This window comes from Amblyraja radiata, chromosome 1 (genome assembly GCF_010909765.2).
Source record: "Amblyraja radiata isolate CabotCenter1 chromosome 1, sAmbRad1.1.pri, whole genome shotgun sequence".
NCBI lineage: Eukaryota > Metazoa > Chordata > Chondrichthyes > Rajiformes > Rajidae > Amblyraja > Amblyraja radiata.
The window spans coordinates 127,458,525-127,476,509 of NC_045956.1; the positions used below are offsets into that span (position 1 = coordinate 127,458,525).

A 17,985-nucleotide genomic window follows, 5' to 3' on the forward strand; every position below is an offset into this window, starting at 1 on the left:
ATATTGTGCACACACCTGGTCTCCCAGCTGTAAGAAATATGTCTTTAAATTGGAAAGGGTGCAGAGAAGATTCATGAGGATGTTACCGGACCTTTTGGGGGCTTTAGTTTTCAGGATAGGCTGGGACTTTTTTCCCTGGAGCATAGGAGGCTGAGAGGTGACCTTAGAACATAGAACAGGTCCTTCAGCCCACAAATTTTGTGACAAACTTGATGCCTAATTGAACTAACTGCTTCTACCTGCATGTGATCCATATCCCATCAATCCCTATATATTCAAATGCCTATCTAAAACACCACCATCATTTCTCTTAACCACCACTATCATATCTGCTTTCATCACCTCCTCTGTCAATACAATCCAGGCACATGTCACTCTGTTTATATATATTTTTAAAACTTGTCCCTCTCATCTCTTTAAACTTTCCCCCTCTGACCTTAAAGTTATGCATTTTGGTATTTTACATTTTCACTCTGGGGGGGGGGGAGGGAAAGGTTCTGACTTTACTCTAACTTGCAGAGGTTATTGCGAGGGTGGCAGAAAAAGTGGATAGTCAGTCTTTTTCACTGGGTGGAGTAGCTTCTGTTACCCTAAACCATATGGTTGTGTGTGGCTTTCAGACTCAGACCTGTCACGAGATGTGCCTGATTTTCTTGGCTTTCAATATGCATGGCCTGTTCAGTACTTGACAACCCCTACGGCATCATGTATGAATAAATTTACTAATGGCAGACGCACGGACAACTTTTACTGGGCCACCATGAGCTGTTTGCTAGCTCCAAATTACAAAATGAATAATCTGATATCCTAGTGACCATTTGTCATCATTCTTTTCAATTTCTTATTAATTTAAGTATAAGTGCATACCTTGACTGTTGCTCTACTTGTAATGTGGATCAAATCTGCCTCCGTAGATCTCAGCTCTATAATTGGCAAGTGGAAAAATATTGGCTGTTAATGATGAAAATGTGGAAGGGGAAGTGACTACAGGAAAAGTTACAAAAGACTCCTGAATTAATGGGAAGGAAAGTTCGAGAAGGGATAAGAGAGCAAGGTCAGGGGTAATAGTGACCGGTGTGAGAGGGGAGGTGAACACCGAAGTTAAAGTGTTGCATGGATGCGTGAAGTATAAGAAATAAAGTGGATGACCTTAGGCTCAGTTGGAGATTGGCAAGTATGATGTGGGAATTACAGAGACATAGCTGCAAGAGGACTAGGGCTGGGAACTAAATATTCAGGGATATACATCCTGTCGAAAAAACAGACAGGTAGGCAGAGGGGGTGGGGTAGCTCTGTTGGTAAGGAATGAAATTCAGTCCCTTGCGAGGGGTGACATAGAATAGGTAGAGTCAGTGTGGATAGAACTGAGAAATTGTAAGGGTAAAAAGTCCCTAATGGAGTTATCTACAGGCCATATAACCATATAACAATTACAGCACGGAAAACAGGCTATCTCGGCCCTTCAAGTCGGTGCCGAGCACTTATTTTCCCCTAGTCCCATCTACCTGCACTCAGACCATAACCCTCCATTCCTTTCCCGTCCATATACCTATCCAATTTATTTTTAAATGATAATATCAAACCTGCCTCCACCACTTCCACTGGAAGCTCATTCCACACAGTAACCACTCCCTAAGTAAAGAAGTTCCCCCTCATGTTACCCCTAAACTTCAGTCCCTTAATTCTCAAGTCATGTCCCCTTGTTTGAATCTTCCCTACTCTCAATGGGAAAAGCTTATCCACGTCAACTCTGTCTATCCCTCTCATCATTTTAAAGACCTCTATCAAGTCCCCCCTTAACCTTCTGCGCTCCAAAGAATAAAGACCTAACTTGTTCAACCTTTCTCTGTAACTCAGTTGCTGAAACCCAGGCAACATTCTAGTAAATCTCCTCTGTACTCTCTCTATTTTGTTGACATCCTTCCTATAATTGTACACCATACTCCAGAATTGGCCTCACCAATGCCTTGTACAATTTTAAAATTACATCCCAACTTCTATACTCAATGCTCTGATTTATAAAGGTCAGCACACCAAAAGCTTTCTTTACCACCCTATCTACATGAGATTCCACCTTCAGGGAACTATGCACAGTTATTCCTAGATCCCTCTGTTCAACTGCATTCCTCAATTCGCTACCATTTACAATGTACGTCCTATTTTGATTTGTCCTGCCAAGATGTAGCACCTCACACTTATCAGCATTAAACTCCATCTGCCATCTTTCAGCCCACTCTTTCAAATGGCCTTAATCTCTCTGTAGACTTTGAAAATCGACTTCATTATCCACAATACCACCTAAATTAGTATCATCTGCATACTTACTAATCCAATTTACCACTCCATCATCCAGATCATTGATGTACATGACAAACAACAGTGGACCCAACACAGATCCCTGAGGCACCCCACTAGTCACCGGCCTCCAACCTGACAACAGCCATCCACCATTACTATCTGACATCTCCCATTCAGCCACTGTTGAATCCATCTTGCTACTCCACCATTAATACCCAACAATTGAACCTTCTTAACCAACCTTCCATGAGGAACCTTGTCAAAGGCCTTACTGAAGTCCATATAGACAACATCCACTGCTTTACCCTCATCAATTTCCCTGGTAACCTCTTCAAAAAGTTCAAGAAGATTAGTCAAACATGACCTTCCAGGCACAAATCCATGTTGACTGTTCAGACCCTGTTTATCCCCATGCTTATAAATATTATCTCTAAGTATCCTTTCCATTAATTTGCCCACCACTGACGTCAAACTAACAGGTCTATAATTGCTAGGTTTACTCTTAGAACCCTTTTTAAACAATGGAACAACATGCGCAGTACGCCAATCCTCCGGCACTATTCCCATTTCTAATCAACATTTGAAATATTTCTGTCATAGCCCCTTCTATTTCTACAAACAGTGGCCTGGATATAGGGTGCAAGTTGGATTGGGAGTTAAAATTGGCATGTCGTAAAGGTAATGCTACGGTGGTTATGGGAGATTTCAACATGCACGTAGACTAGGAAAATCAGGTTGGTACTGCACCCCAAGAAAGGGAGTTTCTGGAGTGCTTCCGAGACGGATTCTTAGAGCTGCTTGTACCAGGGAGAAGGCAATCCTGGATTTTGTGTTGTGCAATCTACCAGATTTGATAAGGGAACTCAAGGTAAAGGAGTGACTATAATATGATGTTTTAATGTATAATTTAAGAGGGAGAATGGAAAATCAGAAGTGTCAGTATTACAGTTGAGCAAAGAGGACTATGGAGGCATGAGGGAGGAGCTGGTCAAAGTTGACTGGAAAGAGATCCTAGCAGGGATGACAGTGGAACGACAATGGCAGGTATTTCGAAACACAGAAAATAGGTGTAGGAGGAGGCCATTTGGCCCTTTGAGTCTGCACCGTCATTCATTGTAATCATGACTGATCAGCCACAATCAGTAACTCATGCCTGCCTTCTCCCCATATCCCTTGATTCCGCTAGCCTCTAGAGCTCTATCTAACTCTCTTTTAAATCCATCCAGTGAATTGGCCTCCACTGCACTGTGTGTCAGAGAATTCCACAAATTCACAACTCTGGGTGAAATTTTTTTTTCTCATCTCAGTTTTAAATGGCCTCCCCTTTATTCTTAGACTGTGGCCCCTGGTTCTGGACTCCCCCAACATTGGGAACATTTTTCCTGCATCTAGCTTGACCAGTCCTCTTATAATTCTATACGTTTCTATAAGATACCCTCTCATCCTTCTAAATTCCAGTGAATACAACCCCAGTCTTTCCAATCTTTCCTCGTATGACAGTCCCACCATCCCGGGGATGAACCTCGTGAATCTACGCTGCACTGCCTCAATAACAAGGATGTCCTTCCATAAATTAGGACACATTTCTGGGAATAATACAGAAGGTGCAGTATCAGTTCTTTCTAAAGAGGAAGAAAGATTCCAAGGGGAGTAAGAGGCGACCGTGGGTGACAAGGGAAGTCAAGGAAAGTATAAAAAAAAAAAAGCGAAGTATAACATTGTAAAGATGAGCAGGAAGCCAGAGGACTGGGAAACTTTTAAAAGCAACAGAAGATAACCAAAAAAGGCAATAAAAGATAAGGTACGAAGGAAAGCTAGTCAAGAATATAAAGGAGGATAATAAAAGCTTCTTTAGGTATGTGAGGAGGAAAAAATTGGTTAAGACAAATGTAGGTCCCTTGAAGACAGAAACAGGTGAATTTATTATGGGGAAACAAGGAAATGGCAGACGAGTTGAACAAGTACTTTGTTTGTGTCATCCTTAGTGAAGACAGATCCAATCTCCCAGATGTACTAGTGACCAGACATAAGGTGACGGAGGAACTGAAGGAAATTCACATTAGGCAGGAAATGGTGTTGGGTAGGCTGATGGGACTGAAGGCTGATAAATCCACAGGGCCTGATGGTCTGCATCCCAGGGTACTTAAAGAGGTGGCTCTAGAAATCATGTTCGCATTGGTGATCATTTTCCAATGTTCTATAGATTCAGGATCAGTTTCTGTAGATTGGAGGGTAGCTAATGTTATCCCACTATTTAAAAAAGGAGTGAGGGAGAAAACGGGGAATTATAGACCAGTTAGCCTGACATCGGTGGTGGGAAGATGCTGGAGTCAATTATAAAAGATGAAATAGCGGCACATTTGGATAGCAGTAGCAGGATCTGTCTGAGTCAGCATGGATTTACGAAGGGGAAATCATGCTTGGCTAATCTTCTGGAATTGTTTGAGGCTGTACCTCAGAAAATAGACAAAGAAGAACCAGTGGATGTAGTGTACCAGGACTATTAGAAAGCCTTTGATAAGGTTCCACATATTTGATTAGTGGGCAAAATGAGAACACATGGTATTGGGGGCTTTCAAGAAAAGCTTCTCTTAAGGCTGTGGGCCGAGGAGCTTTATTCCAGTGTTTCGTGACCCAAGTCACAGAACGACATGAAATTTTCACATATTGTGTAAGAAAATTATATAAATCACCCCTGAAACTCGTCATGAACAAGACTTGCACATTTTTTATTAAATTAGAGGAAAAACGAAAATATTTCGGGTATTTTTAGTCCAATCAAAGCACGTTTAACATTGAGTTGTCTGCCAGTTAGCCAATCACGCGCTTTGTTTCAGGCTAGCACACATCATAGCTGAGAGGGCTTCACTGATGCCTGTTTTACTGGAGATTCCGATGAAGGTTCTTTGTCGTGGAAACTTGCAGCAGGGTAATTGAATTTAGTGAGAAAAGCATTAAGAAGTCTGAAAAATGTGCAGCTTTGTGGATAGAAGTGGAAGAAAGTCTTGAAAGCAAAGTCCCTGCTGAGCACAAAGTTGTGAAACTTTGTGAATCAACTCAAACTGAAAGGTAAGATGTAAAGTCTGAATTTATGAAAATTAATCTGTATGGACTTTAATTAATTTAATTGCACCCTTTATAATGTGAAAAAATGAGATTTGGAGGCTGTACATTCACTCATTCATTCATTCACTCATTCATTCACTCATTCATTCACACTCATTCATTCACTCACTCATTCATTCACACTCATTCATTCCTTCATACATTTCTTCATTCATTCTTTCATTCATTCTTTCATTCATTCCTTCAATCATTCATTCCTTCATTCATTCATTCCTTCATTCATTCCTTCACTCATTCACTCATTCACTCACTCATTCACTCATTCATTCAATCATTCATTCACTCATTCACTTATTCATTCATTCACGAAGTTGAGGGCCTAAACTATATGTATCAATAACAAGGTAAATTAAACATTTTCACTAATGCCAGCTTGTTGTAGAGTAATAAGTCTTAATCATCTAATCTCGTTGCTGCCTGCGATAACTTACCGGGAAAAGGTGCTCCGATCGCGGGGCCTATGTATTTAACATAGTGAAGCCGCGGTCTCAATGAAAAAGCGGCCGATTCGCGAACGCGGAGCCGCGGATCTTCTCCGTGGGCGGTGGTGGGGGGGGTACATAGTGCCGTCCGTAGCGGCCGTTTCCAGGAAAACGGAGGAATATATCTATCTGGAATATATATATTGGTATAATAATGTATTATATTATTATACCTATATTACTATCTGGAATAGATATAGTTATAATAATATATTATATTATTATACCTATATTACTATCTGGAATATATATAGGTATAATGATATATAGTTTAAATGGATTGCAACACGGAAATAAGCTGCCCATCGTGTAATATGGGCATTGGCCACTAGATGGCGCTTACTTTCTCATTTTCTAATTAGTTTAATTAATTAATGTGCAACTTTCGGCAATGACGAGTTATGACTTCCTTCTCAATTATATTTCATCTAAATCTGTGGAAAATTTCATGTAGTTTGGTGACTTGGGTCACGAAAACTGATTTCTAGACACATTTTTGATGCTCGGCCCACAGCCTATCTGGATACTTTCAAGAGAGAGTTAGATAGAGCTCTTAAAGATAGCGGAGTCGAGGGATATGAGGAGAAGGCAGGAACAGGGTACTGATTGTGGATGATCAGCCATGATCACAGTGAATGGCGGTGCTGGCTCGAAGGACGGAATGGCCTACTCCTGCACCTATTGTCTACATTTCAGGGCTCTCACATAACTTTTTTTCCCTGTTGCCAGCCGGGCAACCTAGGCAGCTTTTTAAGTTGCCAAATGACAGTTTAGGTGGTCATTTAAGATGGCTTGCACGATGCGTGCGATAATGTGCTCGGACGAAGTGCGTAGTTACCAATCGGAATTATGTTCAATGAAGCATTCACATATTATTTCTGCTTCAAATAAAGTCACAAACTAAACATATTCACCAATCAGGACATGATATATACCACAATGACATGCAGCAAAATAATAATACAGTATCTCAACTCTTTTTACACATTGCAATGAATCCAATTTCTATTATTTCTTTCCACTTCCAAACAAAAGTGTGGTTGGCTTATTCACCGTATGATCAACCTCGGTGAGACCAAGCGCAGGCTTGGCGATCGCTTCGCACAACACCTACACTCAGTTCGCAATAACCAACCTGATCTCCCGGTGGCTCGGCCATTCAACTCTCCCTCCCATTCTGAATCCAACTTTTCTATCCTGGGCCTCCTCCATGGCCAGAGTGAGGCCCACCGCAAATTGGAGGAACAGCACCTCATATTTTGCTTGGGTAGATTACACAAAAGCGGTAGGAACATTGGCATCTCCAATTGCAGGTAGTCCTTGCTTCCTCCCTCCTTCCGCTCCCATTCCCAGCTCTCCCACAGCCTACTGTCACCGCCTCTCCCTTTCTTTATTCCGCCCCCCCCCGACATCAGTCTGAAGAAGTGTCTCGACCCGAAACGTTGCCTATTCCTTCGCTCCATAGATGCTGCCTCACCCGCTGATTTTCTCCAGCTTTTTTGTCTACCACCCATTCACACAAGTGTACCCACTTTCCTCGCCCACTCCCTACACATTAGGGGCAATTTTACAGAGACAAGTTAGCCTACAAAGCCAATTGGGATGTGGGAGGAAACCCACACGCTTGCAGGGAGAATGTGCAAATTCAACACAGTGCCCGAGGACAGGATCGAACACAGATCTATGGCGTGTGAGGCAGCAAGTCTACCAGCTGTGCCACTATATTTTGTTTTCCAACACACAAAAAATTATACGTTGATAACTTTGGTTACTAAAAAAAAAATCAATTTTCAGTCTTAAATCTCTATGTCCCCCTTTGCAGCTACTGTATGTTTTAATTCAGTTCAAGGCTCTCTCGCTCTCTGCATGACGCGTGCGATAGTGTGCTCGAACAAAGTGCGTAGTTACCAGTCGGAATTATGCTCAATGAAGCATTCACATATTATGTTCAAGCATGAACTGCAAATGCTGGAAAATCGAAGGTAGACAAAAGTGCTGGAGAAACTCAGCGGGTGCAGTAGCATCTATGGAGCGAAGGAAATAGGCAACGTTTCAGGCCGAAACCCATCAGTCTGAAGGAGGGTTTCGGCCTGAAACGTTGCCTATTTCCTTCGCTCCATAGATGCTGCCGCATCCACTGAGTTTCTCCAGCACTTTTGTCTACATTCACATATTATTTATGCTTCAAATAACTCACAAACTAAACATATTCACCAATCAAGACATGATATATACCAAAATGGCATGCAGCAAAATTATAATACAATATCTCAACTCTTTTTACACATTGCAATTAATACAATTTCTATTAGTTCTTTCCACTTCCAAACAAAAATGTGGTTGGATTATTCAGCGTATGATCAACCTGTGTCAATAAATCCTGGACCATGGTCACATATATGCTTAACCATGCACACTACAGATTGATGCAAGCATGTTTTCTGTGAAGGACCGAAAATTATCATGACATGGCCATAGCATGGGTCGTTATTGCTATTGGCACAGAATCACTCTCGCTTCCCACATAATTTATCCATGACAAAATATACAGGTTGCAAGGAAATTTCTAAAGGCATTTTATGATAATAGCTGTTAAAACCGACTATACCCATCTGACAGGTTAAACATTACACTAACTGACAAAAGATGGCAAAAGGGCATAGCTGCAGCAAATGTTCTTTTGGTAATATGTTTAAAGGTGTCAAAATGCCACATTACCGGACATTCAGATTAGATGTACGTGTTGTGAACGGCAATGAAGATACCCAGTTTGTATGCACAAGATTTATTTTTTTAAATGATTGATAAACGTTGTTTTCATCATTCCCACTTCAGAATTAACGTTAAAATTTCAACTGAAATATCTCATGACCAAATTTGTGATGTATATGACCGACTGTAGAAGTAAAACCTCGATAAACCCAACGTATAGTTGTGAATGTTGCTCATTAAATAACTAGTACTGATACTCCATATTAAGAGCATTAATTTGCAGTTAAAATGAATTCTGTAATAACGTGTCAACGGTAGCAGTGACAATCGAACACTGCGGTTGTAATGTTTCACGTGTTCACAATTTAATTAATCCATCTTTATGGACTAAAACAAATAATAACATTTGATTGCATTCCGTTATCAAACATGGTCAATGTTCGCTCTGAATAAATTTCCACGATGGATGGATGGGGAGGGGAGATCAGCACAGGATGAATGGGGGGGGGGGGGGGGTCAGTACAGTGTGGATCGTAGGGTCTGTGCAGGATGAATGGGTGATCACTTCAGGATGAATGAGAGGATCAATATAGGAAGAATGGGGGGTTCAGTAAAAGATGAAGAATGAGGGGATCAGTACAGGATGAATGAGGGGATCAGTACAGGACGAATGAGGGGATCAGTACAGGATGAATGAGGGGACCAGTACAGGATGAATGAGGGGATCAGTACAGGATGAATGGGTGGTTCAGTAAAAGATGAATGGAGAGATCACTACAGGATGGATGGGGGAATCAGTGCAGGGTAATGGAGGGTGGGCCAGTACGGGATGAATGGGAGGATCAGTGCATGATGAATAGGGGGGTGGCAGGAGAATCAATGCGAGGTGGATAGGGTGATCAGCGTAGGATGAATAGATGGGGGGGGTGGAGGGGGTAGATGGGGAGTGGGGCACAGGGGATGTCAGTGAGGACTGAATAGAGGCGGGAATGGTGATCAGTGCGGGATGGAGAGGAATGGTCTCAGGATAAGGGGGGGTGGAGGGGCCGTACAAGAGAGAGATAGAGAGAGAGGGGGGGAAGGGGCAGAGGAGGTGGGAAGGAAGGAAGGTCAGCGCTCCTCGGACAACATCGCAGCGCTGCCTTGGCTATCCCTGTCCACCGCCAAGTGCTGCCGCCAAAGGGGGAGGCGGTTGGGATCTTGCCATCGCCTACCCTCCTCCGCCAGCCAACAGCAAGGTGCGGGGCCAAGTGGTGCAGTTCAAAGATCCTATCGCTATAGGATCTTTGGTGCAGTTGCTTCAGACGGCAGAAGGAGGACTCCCCCTCCCTTCCTCCTCCCGGCCTCAGCGTGTGAGAGTGTTTTTGTTTTGAAAGCGGTTATCGCCATTAGTGGATTTGCAAGCAGCGGCCGCTATCAGGGCGGGCGGGGTGCGAGAGGAGGAGGCGGTGGAGCCGCTGTCGCGGCTGCTCCTGCCGCTGTGCGGGGCCCGTCATTCGCTCCGACCCTTCGTCACCACGCACCTAATATCTTTGCCTCGCACGACAAACGTTGCCGACACGAAACGTCACGTTCCTTTTCTCCAGAGATGCTGCCTGACACGCTGAGTTACTCCAGTTTTTTGTGTCCATCTTCGGTATAAACCAGTATCTGCAGTGTCAAGCCGGGCAAAATGACTCGGCGGCACTTTGGGTGGTCAATGGCACCCGGGCAACCGCTAATTTCGAGCCCTGCATTTTTCTAATATATCATGTGGTAAGCTTAATGATGACTTTATGAACTAATTTACTGTAATGTTAGCCACCATTAACATGTGAAAAATAGATTTTGCTAGTGTAATTACTCCAGTTTTCTTTTACATTGTCAGTTTAAATCAATTCCATATACTTTGTCAATTTCAGTAGAGCTTGCAAGGTCAACATTTATTACTTTTAAGGAGGTGCTGGTGAGCAGCCAGTTGTCTGATCGGAAGCTATCAACATTTTGAGACTATAATAGTGATGTTTGACTGTATTAAATCCACAGGACTTCTTTCACAGGTTAGCTTTTCAGCTGTGGTGGCAAAGGCATTAATGGCCTGAATGTATGATGCTGAGCATTGAAACAGTAGGTCATGTTCGTCTTCTGCTGTCAAAGTTGGGACTGGTCCTGCCTAAAACTGCACTGTAAATGGCGGCATTTCTATATTTTCAATTTGCTGACTTTTATTATGATTGGTAGCACTGCAGGTGTTTGAAGTGTAACCTCAAGTAAAGACTTTTGTTGCATTTAATGGTTGACAAGATGTTTTCCTTTAATTTCTTTCAGCATCTTTTTTTGGAGAGAGCTATGTGCATCTGAAAATAGCAGAGGCCTCCAGCAAGTCGTCATTAAGTTTACAATTTCAAACCGCAAAATCAAGTGGATTACTTTTCCTTGCGGCAGGGGAAACCGATTACTGGTTGGTGGAGCTTTGGTCTGGGCATGTACAGGTATGCTGATTATGGGGAAAATTGGAGCAGTGTTTTAAATTGATGTTCATCACTCCTGCTTTAATTGTGTGTTTTGCTCTTCTTAGGTAAAATTGGAGCTTGGTTCTGGTGAAAAGGTTCTCCGCTCTGAAAGAGGGGCGGAGCTAAATGATTTGGCATTGCACATGTTGGAAGTACACCATGAAGGTGATGATGTAACCCTGATAATCGACAAGCACAACACTAGTGTGAAGATTCCAGAACGCCATGAACTTAACATTCAACATGGCATTTATGTAGGAGGTACTGGTGAGTTTGATAAACCTTACCTGGAAGGAGCTGCAGATTCATTCCGCGGTTGCATTGATGAGGTGGTTTTCAACCAGTACGACATCTTGTCCTCTTTGAGAACATATTCCGGCTTTAAATTTGTTCATGAGGTTTCAGCGGGCTGCAGTGATGATTTTTTTGCTGAAGACAGCGATCCTATCAGTCTATTTAGTTCCAAATCGTATCTTGAATTTACTACATGGAATGCACACGAGGAAGCAGTGTTTGAATGTGCTGTAAGCACTGCTGAGTCATTGGGACTGTTGCTATATAATGCTGGCCAACAAGGTGATTTTATTACGATGGAGATTGCAGAGGGATTGATTCGAGTGGTTGTTGGGAAATCTGGAAAGACGACACACCTCACTTCTCCAAGTCAAGTTAATGACAACATTTGGCATTACATTAAGCTGCAAGTGACATCTAAGCGTATTTATCTCACTGTGGATAAGGAAACCATAAAGGCTACTCTGAGTCCTCGTGGCAAAAATCTTAAGTTGTGGGGTCCACTGTTTATTGGCGGCATTGATGAAAGCAACCGTGTTGAGGTCTTGAAGATTGGTCTTCAGTCCCTTGCAGGAAGAAAAGCAAGAGGAGGATCCTTCAGGGGTTGCCTAAAGGATATCAAAGCAAACTCGGAGAACAAAAGCTTGAAAAACGTGCTTGCGACAAAAGATATTTCAGCTGGATGCACAGCGGTGAAAGAACTTTCTTCAACCGCTAAAACGACCCCTGCGCAAATTCAAGTTATTTCAACAACTTCCACTCTGCAGAAGGCACTTAAATCCACAGAAAAGCCGAAGACGAAGAAATTCCTGACTCTCAACAATCTAGTAGTTGCAGAGGGAGGACAGGCAGCGCTAGAGACTAAACACATACAATTGAACCTGGAGTTCAATAAGTTAGGTCTACAACAGTCACAAATAGTATTTAAGATAGCAAAGCATCCAAAGCATGGAAATCTGAAATTGGACACTGATTCAGAGCATGAGCAGAATTCATTCACATTGTCGGACCTCTGGCATGAAAAAGTACTTTATGTTCATGATGGATCTGAGCATTCCCATGATCAGTTCTTGTTTTCTGTCATTACAAATAACATGTCCCCAAAACACCTGAAAGGAGACAAGCTGTATATTTTTAACATTACTATAACTCCAACCAATGATGCTCCAGAGCTTGTCCTCCCAGAAGGTAACATATTCAGTTTGCTAGAGAATTCCAAGAAATGTCTTGCCAGCAATGTGATTAAGGCCATTGATGTTGACACTAATTCAACAGAACTTCATTTCACCATTCTAGGTAATCTTAATGCAAATGCAGGATTTTTGGAAAATGCCATTAATCCAGGTACTCCTATCAGCACATTCTCCAACACTGATCTGGAAGAAGGAAACGTATACTACATTCACCGGGGTGTTCGTACCTCAAGGATTGTGTTGCGTGTCAGTGACGGTGATACAGTGAGCAACACTGTCGTTTTGCGTGTAATGGCTGTACCTGTGGATTATAAAGTAGTCAATAATACAGGTATGGTAGTGAGACAGAGTGATGCAGCCTTAATCACCAATTACAATTTGTCAGTTGAAACTAATGCAGTTAATCAGGAAGTGGAAATACGTTATAATATTGCTAAACCTCCAACGTATGGAGAAATTCAACGCCTGCATTCTGGTGGAGAATGGAAGCAAACTAATTCTTTTTCTCAGCGATCAGTCGGTCGGAGCCGAATACGATACTTTGGCATTTATCATAAACTTCAGACTAGAAATGTTACTGATATGTTCAAATTTAAAGTTATTATAGGGAGCAAAACGAGTGAGGAGCTGGTTTTTCCCGTAACCGTGAAGTGGTTTAATTTCAAGCTCCTAAAAAATCTTTGGTTAAAGATTAATAAAGGGAAGAAACAAGCGCTCACCTCTGAGAATCTCCATGCTGTCATAGAAGGTGTTAGCATCCCTGAGAGTGAGCTACGCTACACGTTGGTGACTGTACCCAAGAGAGGACAACTTCTGATGGATAGCAAGATATTAACACAGAATTCTTCTTTCAGTCAGAAAGATGTATCTGCTCAGAGGGTGGAATATGAACCAATTGGAAAGCTTCATGAAGACAAAGAAGACTTTTTCAGCTTTCTGCTTTCCTTCAAGCAAGTAGTATCAGTAAAGCATAATTTCCATATATTTATTAAAGCTGATGTCAATTCTATTAATTTAACAAATAATGGTCTCAATTTAGCGGAGGGAGAAGGAGAACTAATAACAAGAGCAGAATTATATGCAGAAACCTTGAACACTAAAAAGTTCTTGTACTCTATTGTACAGAGTCCCAGACATGGCAAATTGAAACGAATCAATCGCTCTGATTCAACTGATAGTAATGATAATATAACATCCTTTACTAATGAAGATATTGTTGGACATCGTCTCATGTATGTGCATGACAATTCTGAGTCTACACATGATGAGTTTATATTTGAGGCCGCAGGCAATTCGGAAACTGGCTCTTTATCTGTTGTAGGGTCGTTCACCATAACTATTCAACTAAAAAATGATGAGAAGCCCATTCGTGTTGTAGACAAAGTGTTCCATGTGGTAAGGAGTGGTCAACGGCTGTTAACCTCTGAAGATCTTCGCTACCACGATCCCGATTCGGACTTTAATGATGCGCAGTTGTTGTACACCCGCCGTGGTATCTCAAATGGTGACCTAGTTTCAGTAAATGACCACTCCAAAAAACTCTTCCAGTTCTCTCAAGAAGACCTTGAGAAGAAACGTGTTCTTTTTGTGCATCATGGTGCAGACAGTAGCAGATTTGTCTTGTTCGTTACTGATGGCAAACACTACACGTCGTCTCTACTGGAAGTGAGAGCCTCTGATCCGTACATTCAAATAGCCAACAACACAGGTCTTCTGGTGCAGAAGGGACAAGGAGAGTCAATAACAACAGCTAATTTCAGTGTTAATACAAATCTTTACATCGCAGACGAAAGTGAAATTATTTATAGAGTGTTTCTGTTACCAAAACATGGGGCACTGTATTTAAATGATATACGCACAGAGTCTTTCACACAGAATGATCTGAGGAAGGGAAGCGTCATGTACCAACATGACAACAGTAACAACCTTGTGGACATTTTCAATTTCACAATAAAGGTCAAGAATATGCTGCTGGATGGGGGTGTTAATGTTCGTATATACCTGGAAAGCCATCAGCGTGCTCCAAAAATTGTGCACAACAGCAATTTGTTGGTTGAGGAGGGAAAACCCGTGAAGATCAGCAAAACAAATCTGCAGGTGAGATGGCAGCAGAATGCATAATTATTTGTGTTTTTATATTCCTAGTTAACATTCATTATCCTTGTCAAATTTGTTTCTCAAAACAATCCTTGAGAAAGAACCATTTTCTGCAACTGTGCCGGACTCTGACTTTGCTGTAGTGCCTCAAAGTCTTGTCTGCCCACACATGTTACCGTTGAATAAACAGGATGTTATTCTATAACTTCTAATGAAATGGGCCTTTCAAGATTGACATGCAGTGTTCATGTTGTAGAAATCCTGGTTCCTTACCAAGCCTATAAAATGCCCTGGTCTGCACATCATATTGTATGTTGCAATCTTTCAGTATTTATCTGACGTTATTTCCATGTTATTATTAAATGATGATGTATGTTGTATAGCATAAACTAGTCAGAAACTTAGTGATCTGACCTCTTCATTCTTAATGTGAGGAAAGAACTGCAGATGCTGGTTTAAATCAAAGGTAGACACAAAATGCTGAAGTGGATGGGGAGAGAGGGAAAGCAAGGGCTATTTGAAGTTGGAGATTTCCCTCTCCATCCCTTCCCCTTTCCAGTTCTCCCACCAGTCTTACAATCTCCGACTACATTGTATCTCTGTCCCGCCCACTCCCCTGACATCAGTCTGAAGAAGGGTCTCAACCCGAAACATCACCCATTCCTTCTCTCCAGAGATGCTGCCTGTCCCGTTGAGTTACTCCAGCATTTTGTGTCTACCCTCTTCATTCTTTATGATGTGTGTGAGATATATATGATATGAGACTGAAGATCCAGGAATCTTGAACAAAAGGAAACAAACCTCTGGATGAACTCAGCAGGTCAGACGGCATCTGTGGAATGAAATAGACAACATTTCAGATCTGGACCATTCTTCAGACTGATGGAATAGAGGGGGGATAAGAGCGTAAAGAGAGGTGAGGGGAAGGGGTGGAGCAAGATAGGGAGATACAGGTGAGATGGGGTTATTGGCAGATGGGTAGCAATAGTAATAATTTTATATATTGGTATATTATAACATATTTACCTTTTTGCATCATACAAATATTTTTGAAAATCATTGAATATATAAATGTAACATTTTACTAACATTATTAAAAACTAACAAAGCAAAATACATATATTAAAAAGAAATGTTTAACTCACAATGGTTGGGTTAGAATCTTAATTACAATTTTTTTTTTTCCCATAGTATATAAATTTAATATCCGTCATATATCTGATTTTGTAAAAGGACTCTGCAGCTTCTACAAGTGTAGTGCAAAACAGCACTTGCATTCTTAACAGCTGTTTGAAGGCAGTTAATTTGAGCGATTTTGGTGTCAATTTGATCAGTTGCTAGTTTAATTAAAATAATATTGTCAGTTTGTTGTGAATGCTATTATACTGTGGTTAGAGTACTTTTTGGAGTATTGTAATGTGGAGAGAATTGCTATATGTGCTCCTTCAGTGTTTATGTTGAAGTTGTAGTTGAACATGTTGGAAAATGTCAGGTATGAGAGTTTATCCTTATTAGCTGCGTGTAAATTAGCTGTTGATCAAGTAATTTCACATCCACTACTTTTTCTTTCAGGTGATTCATGAGGATAATCTGCCATCTGAAATAATTTACAAAGTGAATGTTGCACCTGCTCATGGCTACATACGAAGCTTTACAGAAACAGAAGGGTTCTACGTTGGTACAGAACATAATCCCATCCAGTACTTTAGTCAACAAGACGTAAATGATGGCAGTATCCAATACGTGCAAGTGAGAAGAAATCAGACAAAGGATATTTTTACCGTGGACATCTCTAATGGAATAGTAGAACTGTCTGAAATTCCTATCCTGATCGATATTATTCCAACCCTGATTCCTGTCAAAATACATAACTTTACAATAGAGGAAGGTGCATCTAAGGCATTGACTGAAGACTTTATAAAAATTGCAAGTCCACATTTTGCAGAGCTTAATTTTGAATATTTATTAATAAAAGTACCAAACCACGGGCACATAGAGAACTCCCATTTTCCTGGACAGACTCTCTTGTCATTTGCTAGACATCAGGTAATGTAATAATTCATTAGAAATTTTTTTGCTAATAATTGTCAATGAGAGGTTTTCCATAATAATAATTTAGTGTTATCCTCCTCATAAGATGTATTGTTTGTGAGCCAAGTTCAGAATAAGATTTTGGTTTAAAATCCAGTGAATGATATAATAAAGGTATAATTTCTACTGATTGTTCAAATTCACATTTAAAATATTTTTTTAAAGCTAACTGATGGTAATACTGATTTCTATACTGTCTTTTAGGTTGAGGAAGAGTTTATTTACTACGTTCATGATGACAGCGAGAGTCTTTGGGATAACTTCTCCATAATGGTGAACGATATCCAGTTAAGAAAACAGAGTTTGCTTTGGACAGTTTTCATTAACATTATACCTGTGAATGATGAACCCCCCATCATTGTTACTAAAAAAGAATTTAAAGTAAGTTAGCTATATTTCAATTTGTTAATCAGAGGTGAACATGTACACAAAATAAGTTAAGAGATCTTTCATGATGTTGTCGGAAAGGCCAGATTTGTCTGATTGTCACGTTGTCAGCACTGACAATCAAAGAGTGCTCAGGTGCTCCTTCGGTTCATAAGGCATCATACCAATCGCAATCCCACCACTCTTATCCTTTGAGCATCCCCTACCCCTGGTGCCGACCCTTCCAATCCCCGAACCACCCTCGTGTCCTAAGGCTTGGTTCTATTGATTTCCCAGATCATGGCCACACCTAACACCCCTCTCACCCCCATGTCCAGAGCCAGATGTTGATGATCTGCAAACGGCCCTTACCTTGTTAGGTCTTCGATTTAAAAATGCAGAAGCGAGACTAAGTAGTTTTTTTGAAAAGGAATAGAAAGTAGGTAAACACTTATTCATTAATTGTGAGTGCTGGTAAGTCATTTACACTTTACATTCTGGACCAATATCATAAACTTCACTCCATAGATGCTGGCTCACCTGCTGAGTTTCTCCAGCATTTTTGTTTACCTTCGATTTTCCAGCATCTGCAGTTCCTTCTTAAACATTTTGTCTACCCCACCGTGAAATCTCCTCAAGATATGTCTACTTTGAAGTTCTCGTCCTCCCTCCGAAGACAGTTTAAGTCCTTCGCTCCATAGATGCTGCCTCACCCGCTGAGTTTCCCTAGCATTTTTGTCTATCATCATAAACTTCAGACTACCTTTCTAAAAATGCAGCTCTCTTTCATTACTTTATGTAACTTGAGTTGTAAAATGATGCATTGAACTGCGT

General features: G+C 41.2%; 1 protein-coding gene across 1 annotated transcript in view; it reads left to right on the top strand.

Annotated features, from left to right (window-relative positions):
* The window catches only part of LOC116979191 (chondroitin sulfate proteoglycan 4-like), an 87,159-nt gene that overhangs the window by 18,261 nt on the left and 50,913 nt on the right, over positions 1-17,985 (top strand). The window contains exons 2-5 of the mRNA XM_033030747.1: positions 10,926-11,089; positions 11,176-14,694; positions 16,267-16,740; positions 16,990-17,166. Coding sequence (XP_032886638.1) covers positions 10,926-11,089; positions 11,176-14,694; positions 16,267-16,740; positions 16,990-17,166 — 4,334 coding nt within the window. The remainder of the gene's footprint in view (positions 1-10,925; positions 11,090-11,175; positions 14,695-16,266; positions 16,741-16,989; positions 17,167-17,985) is intronic.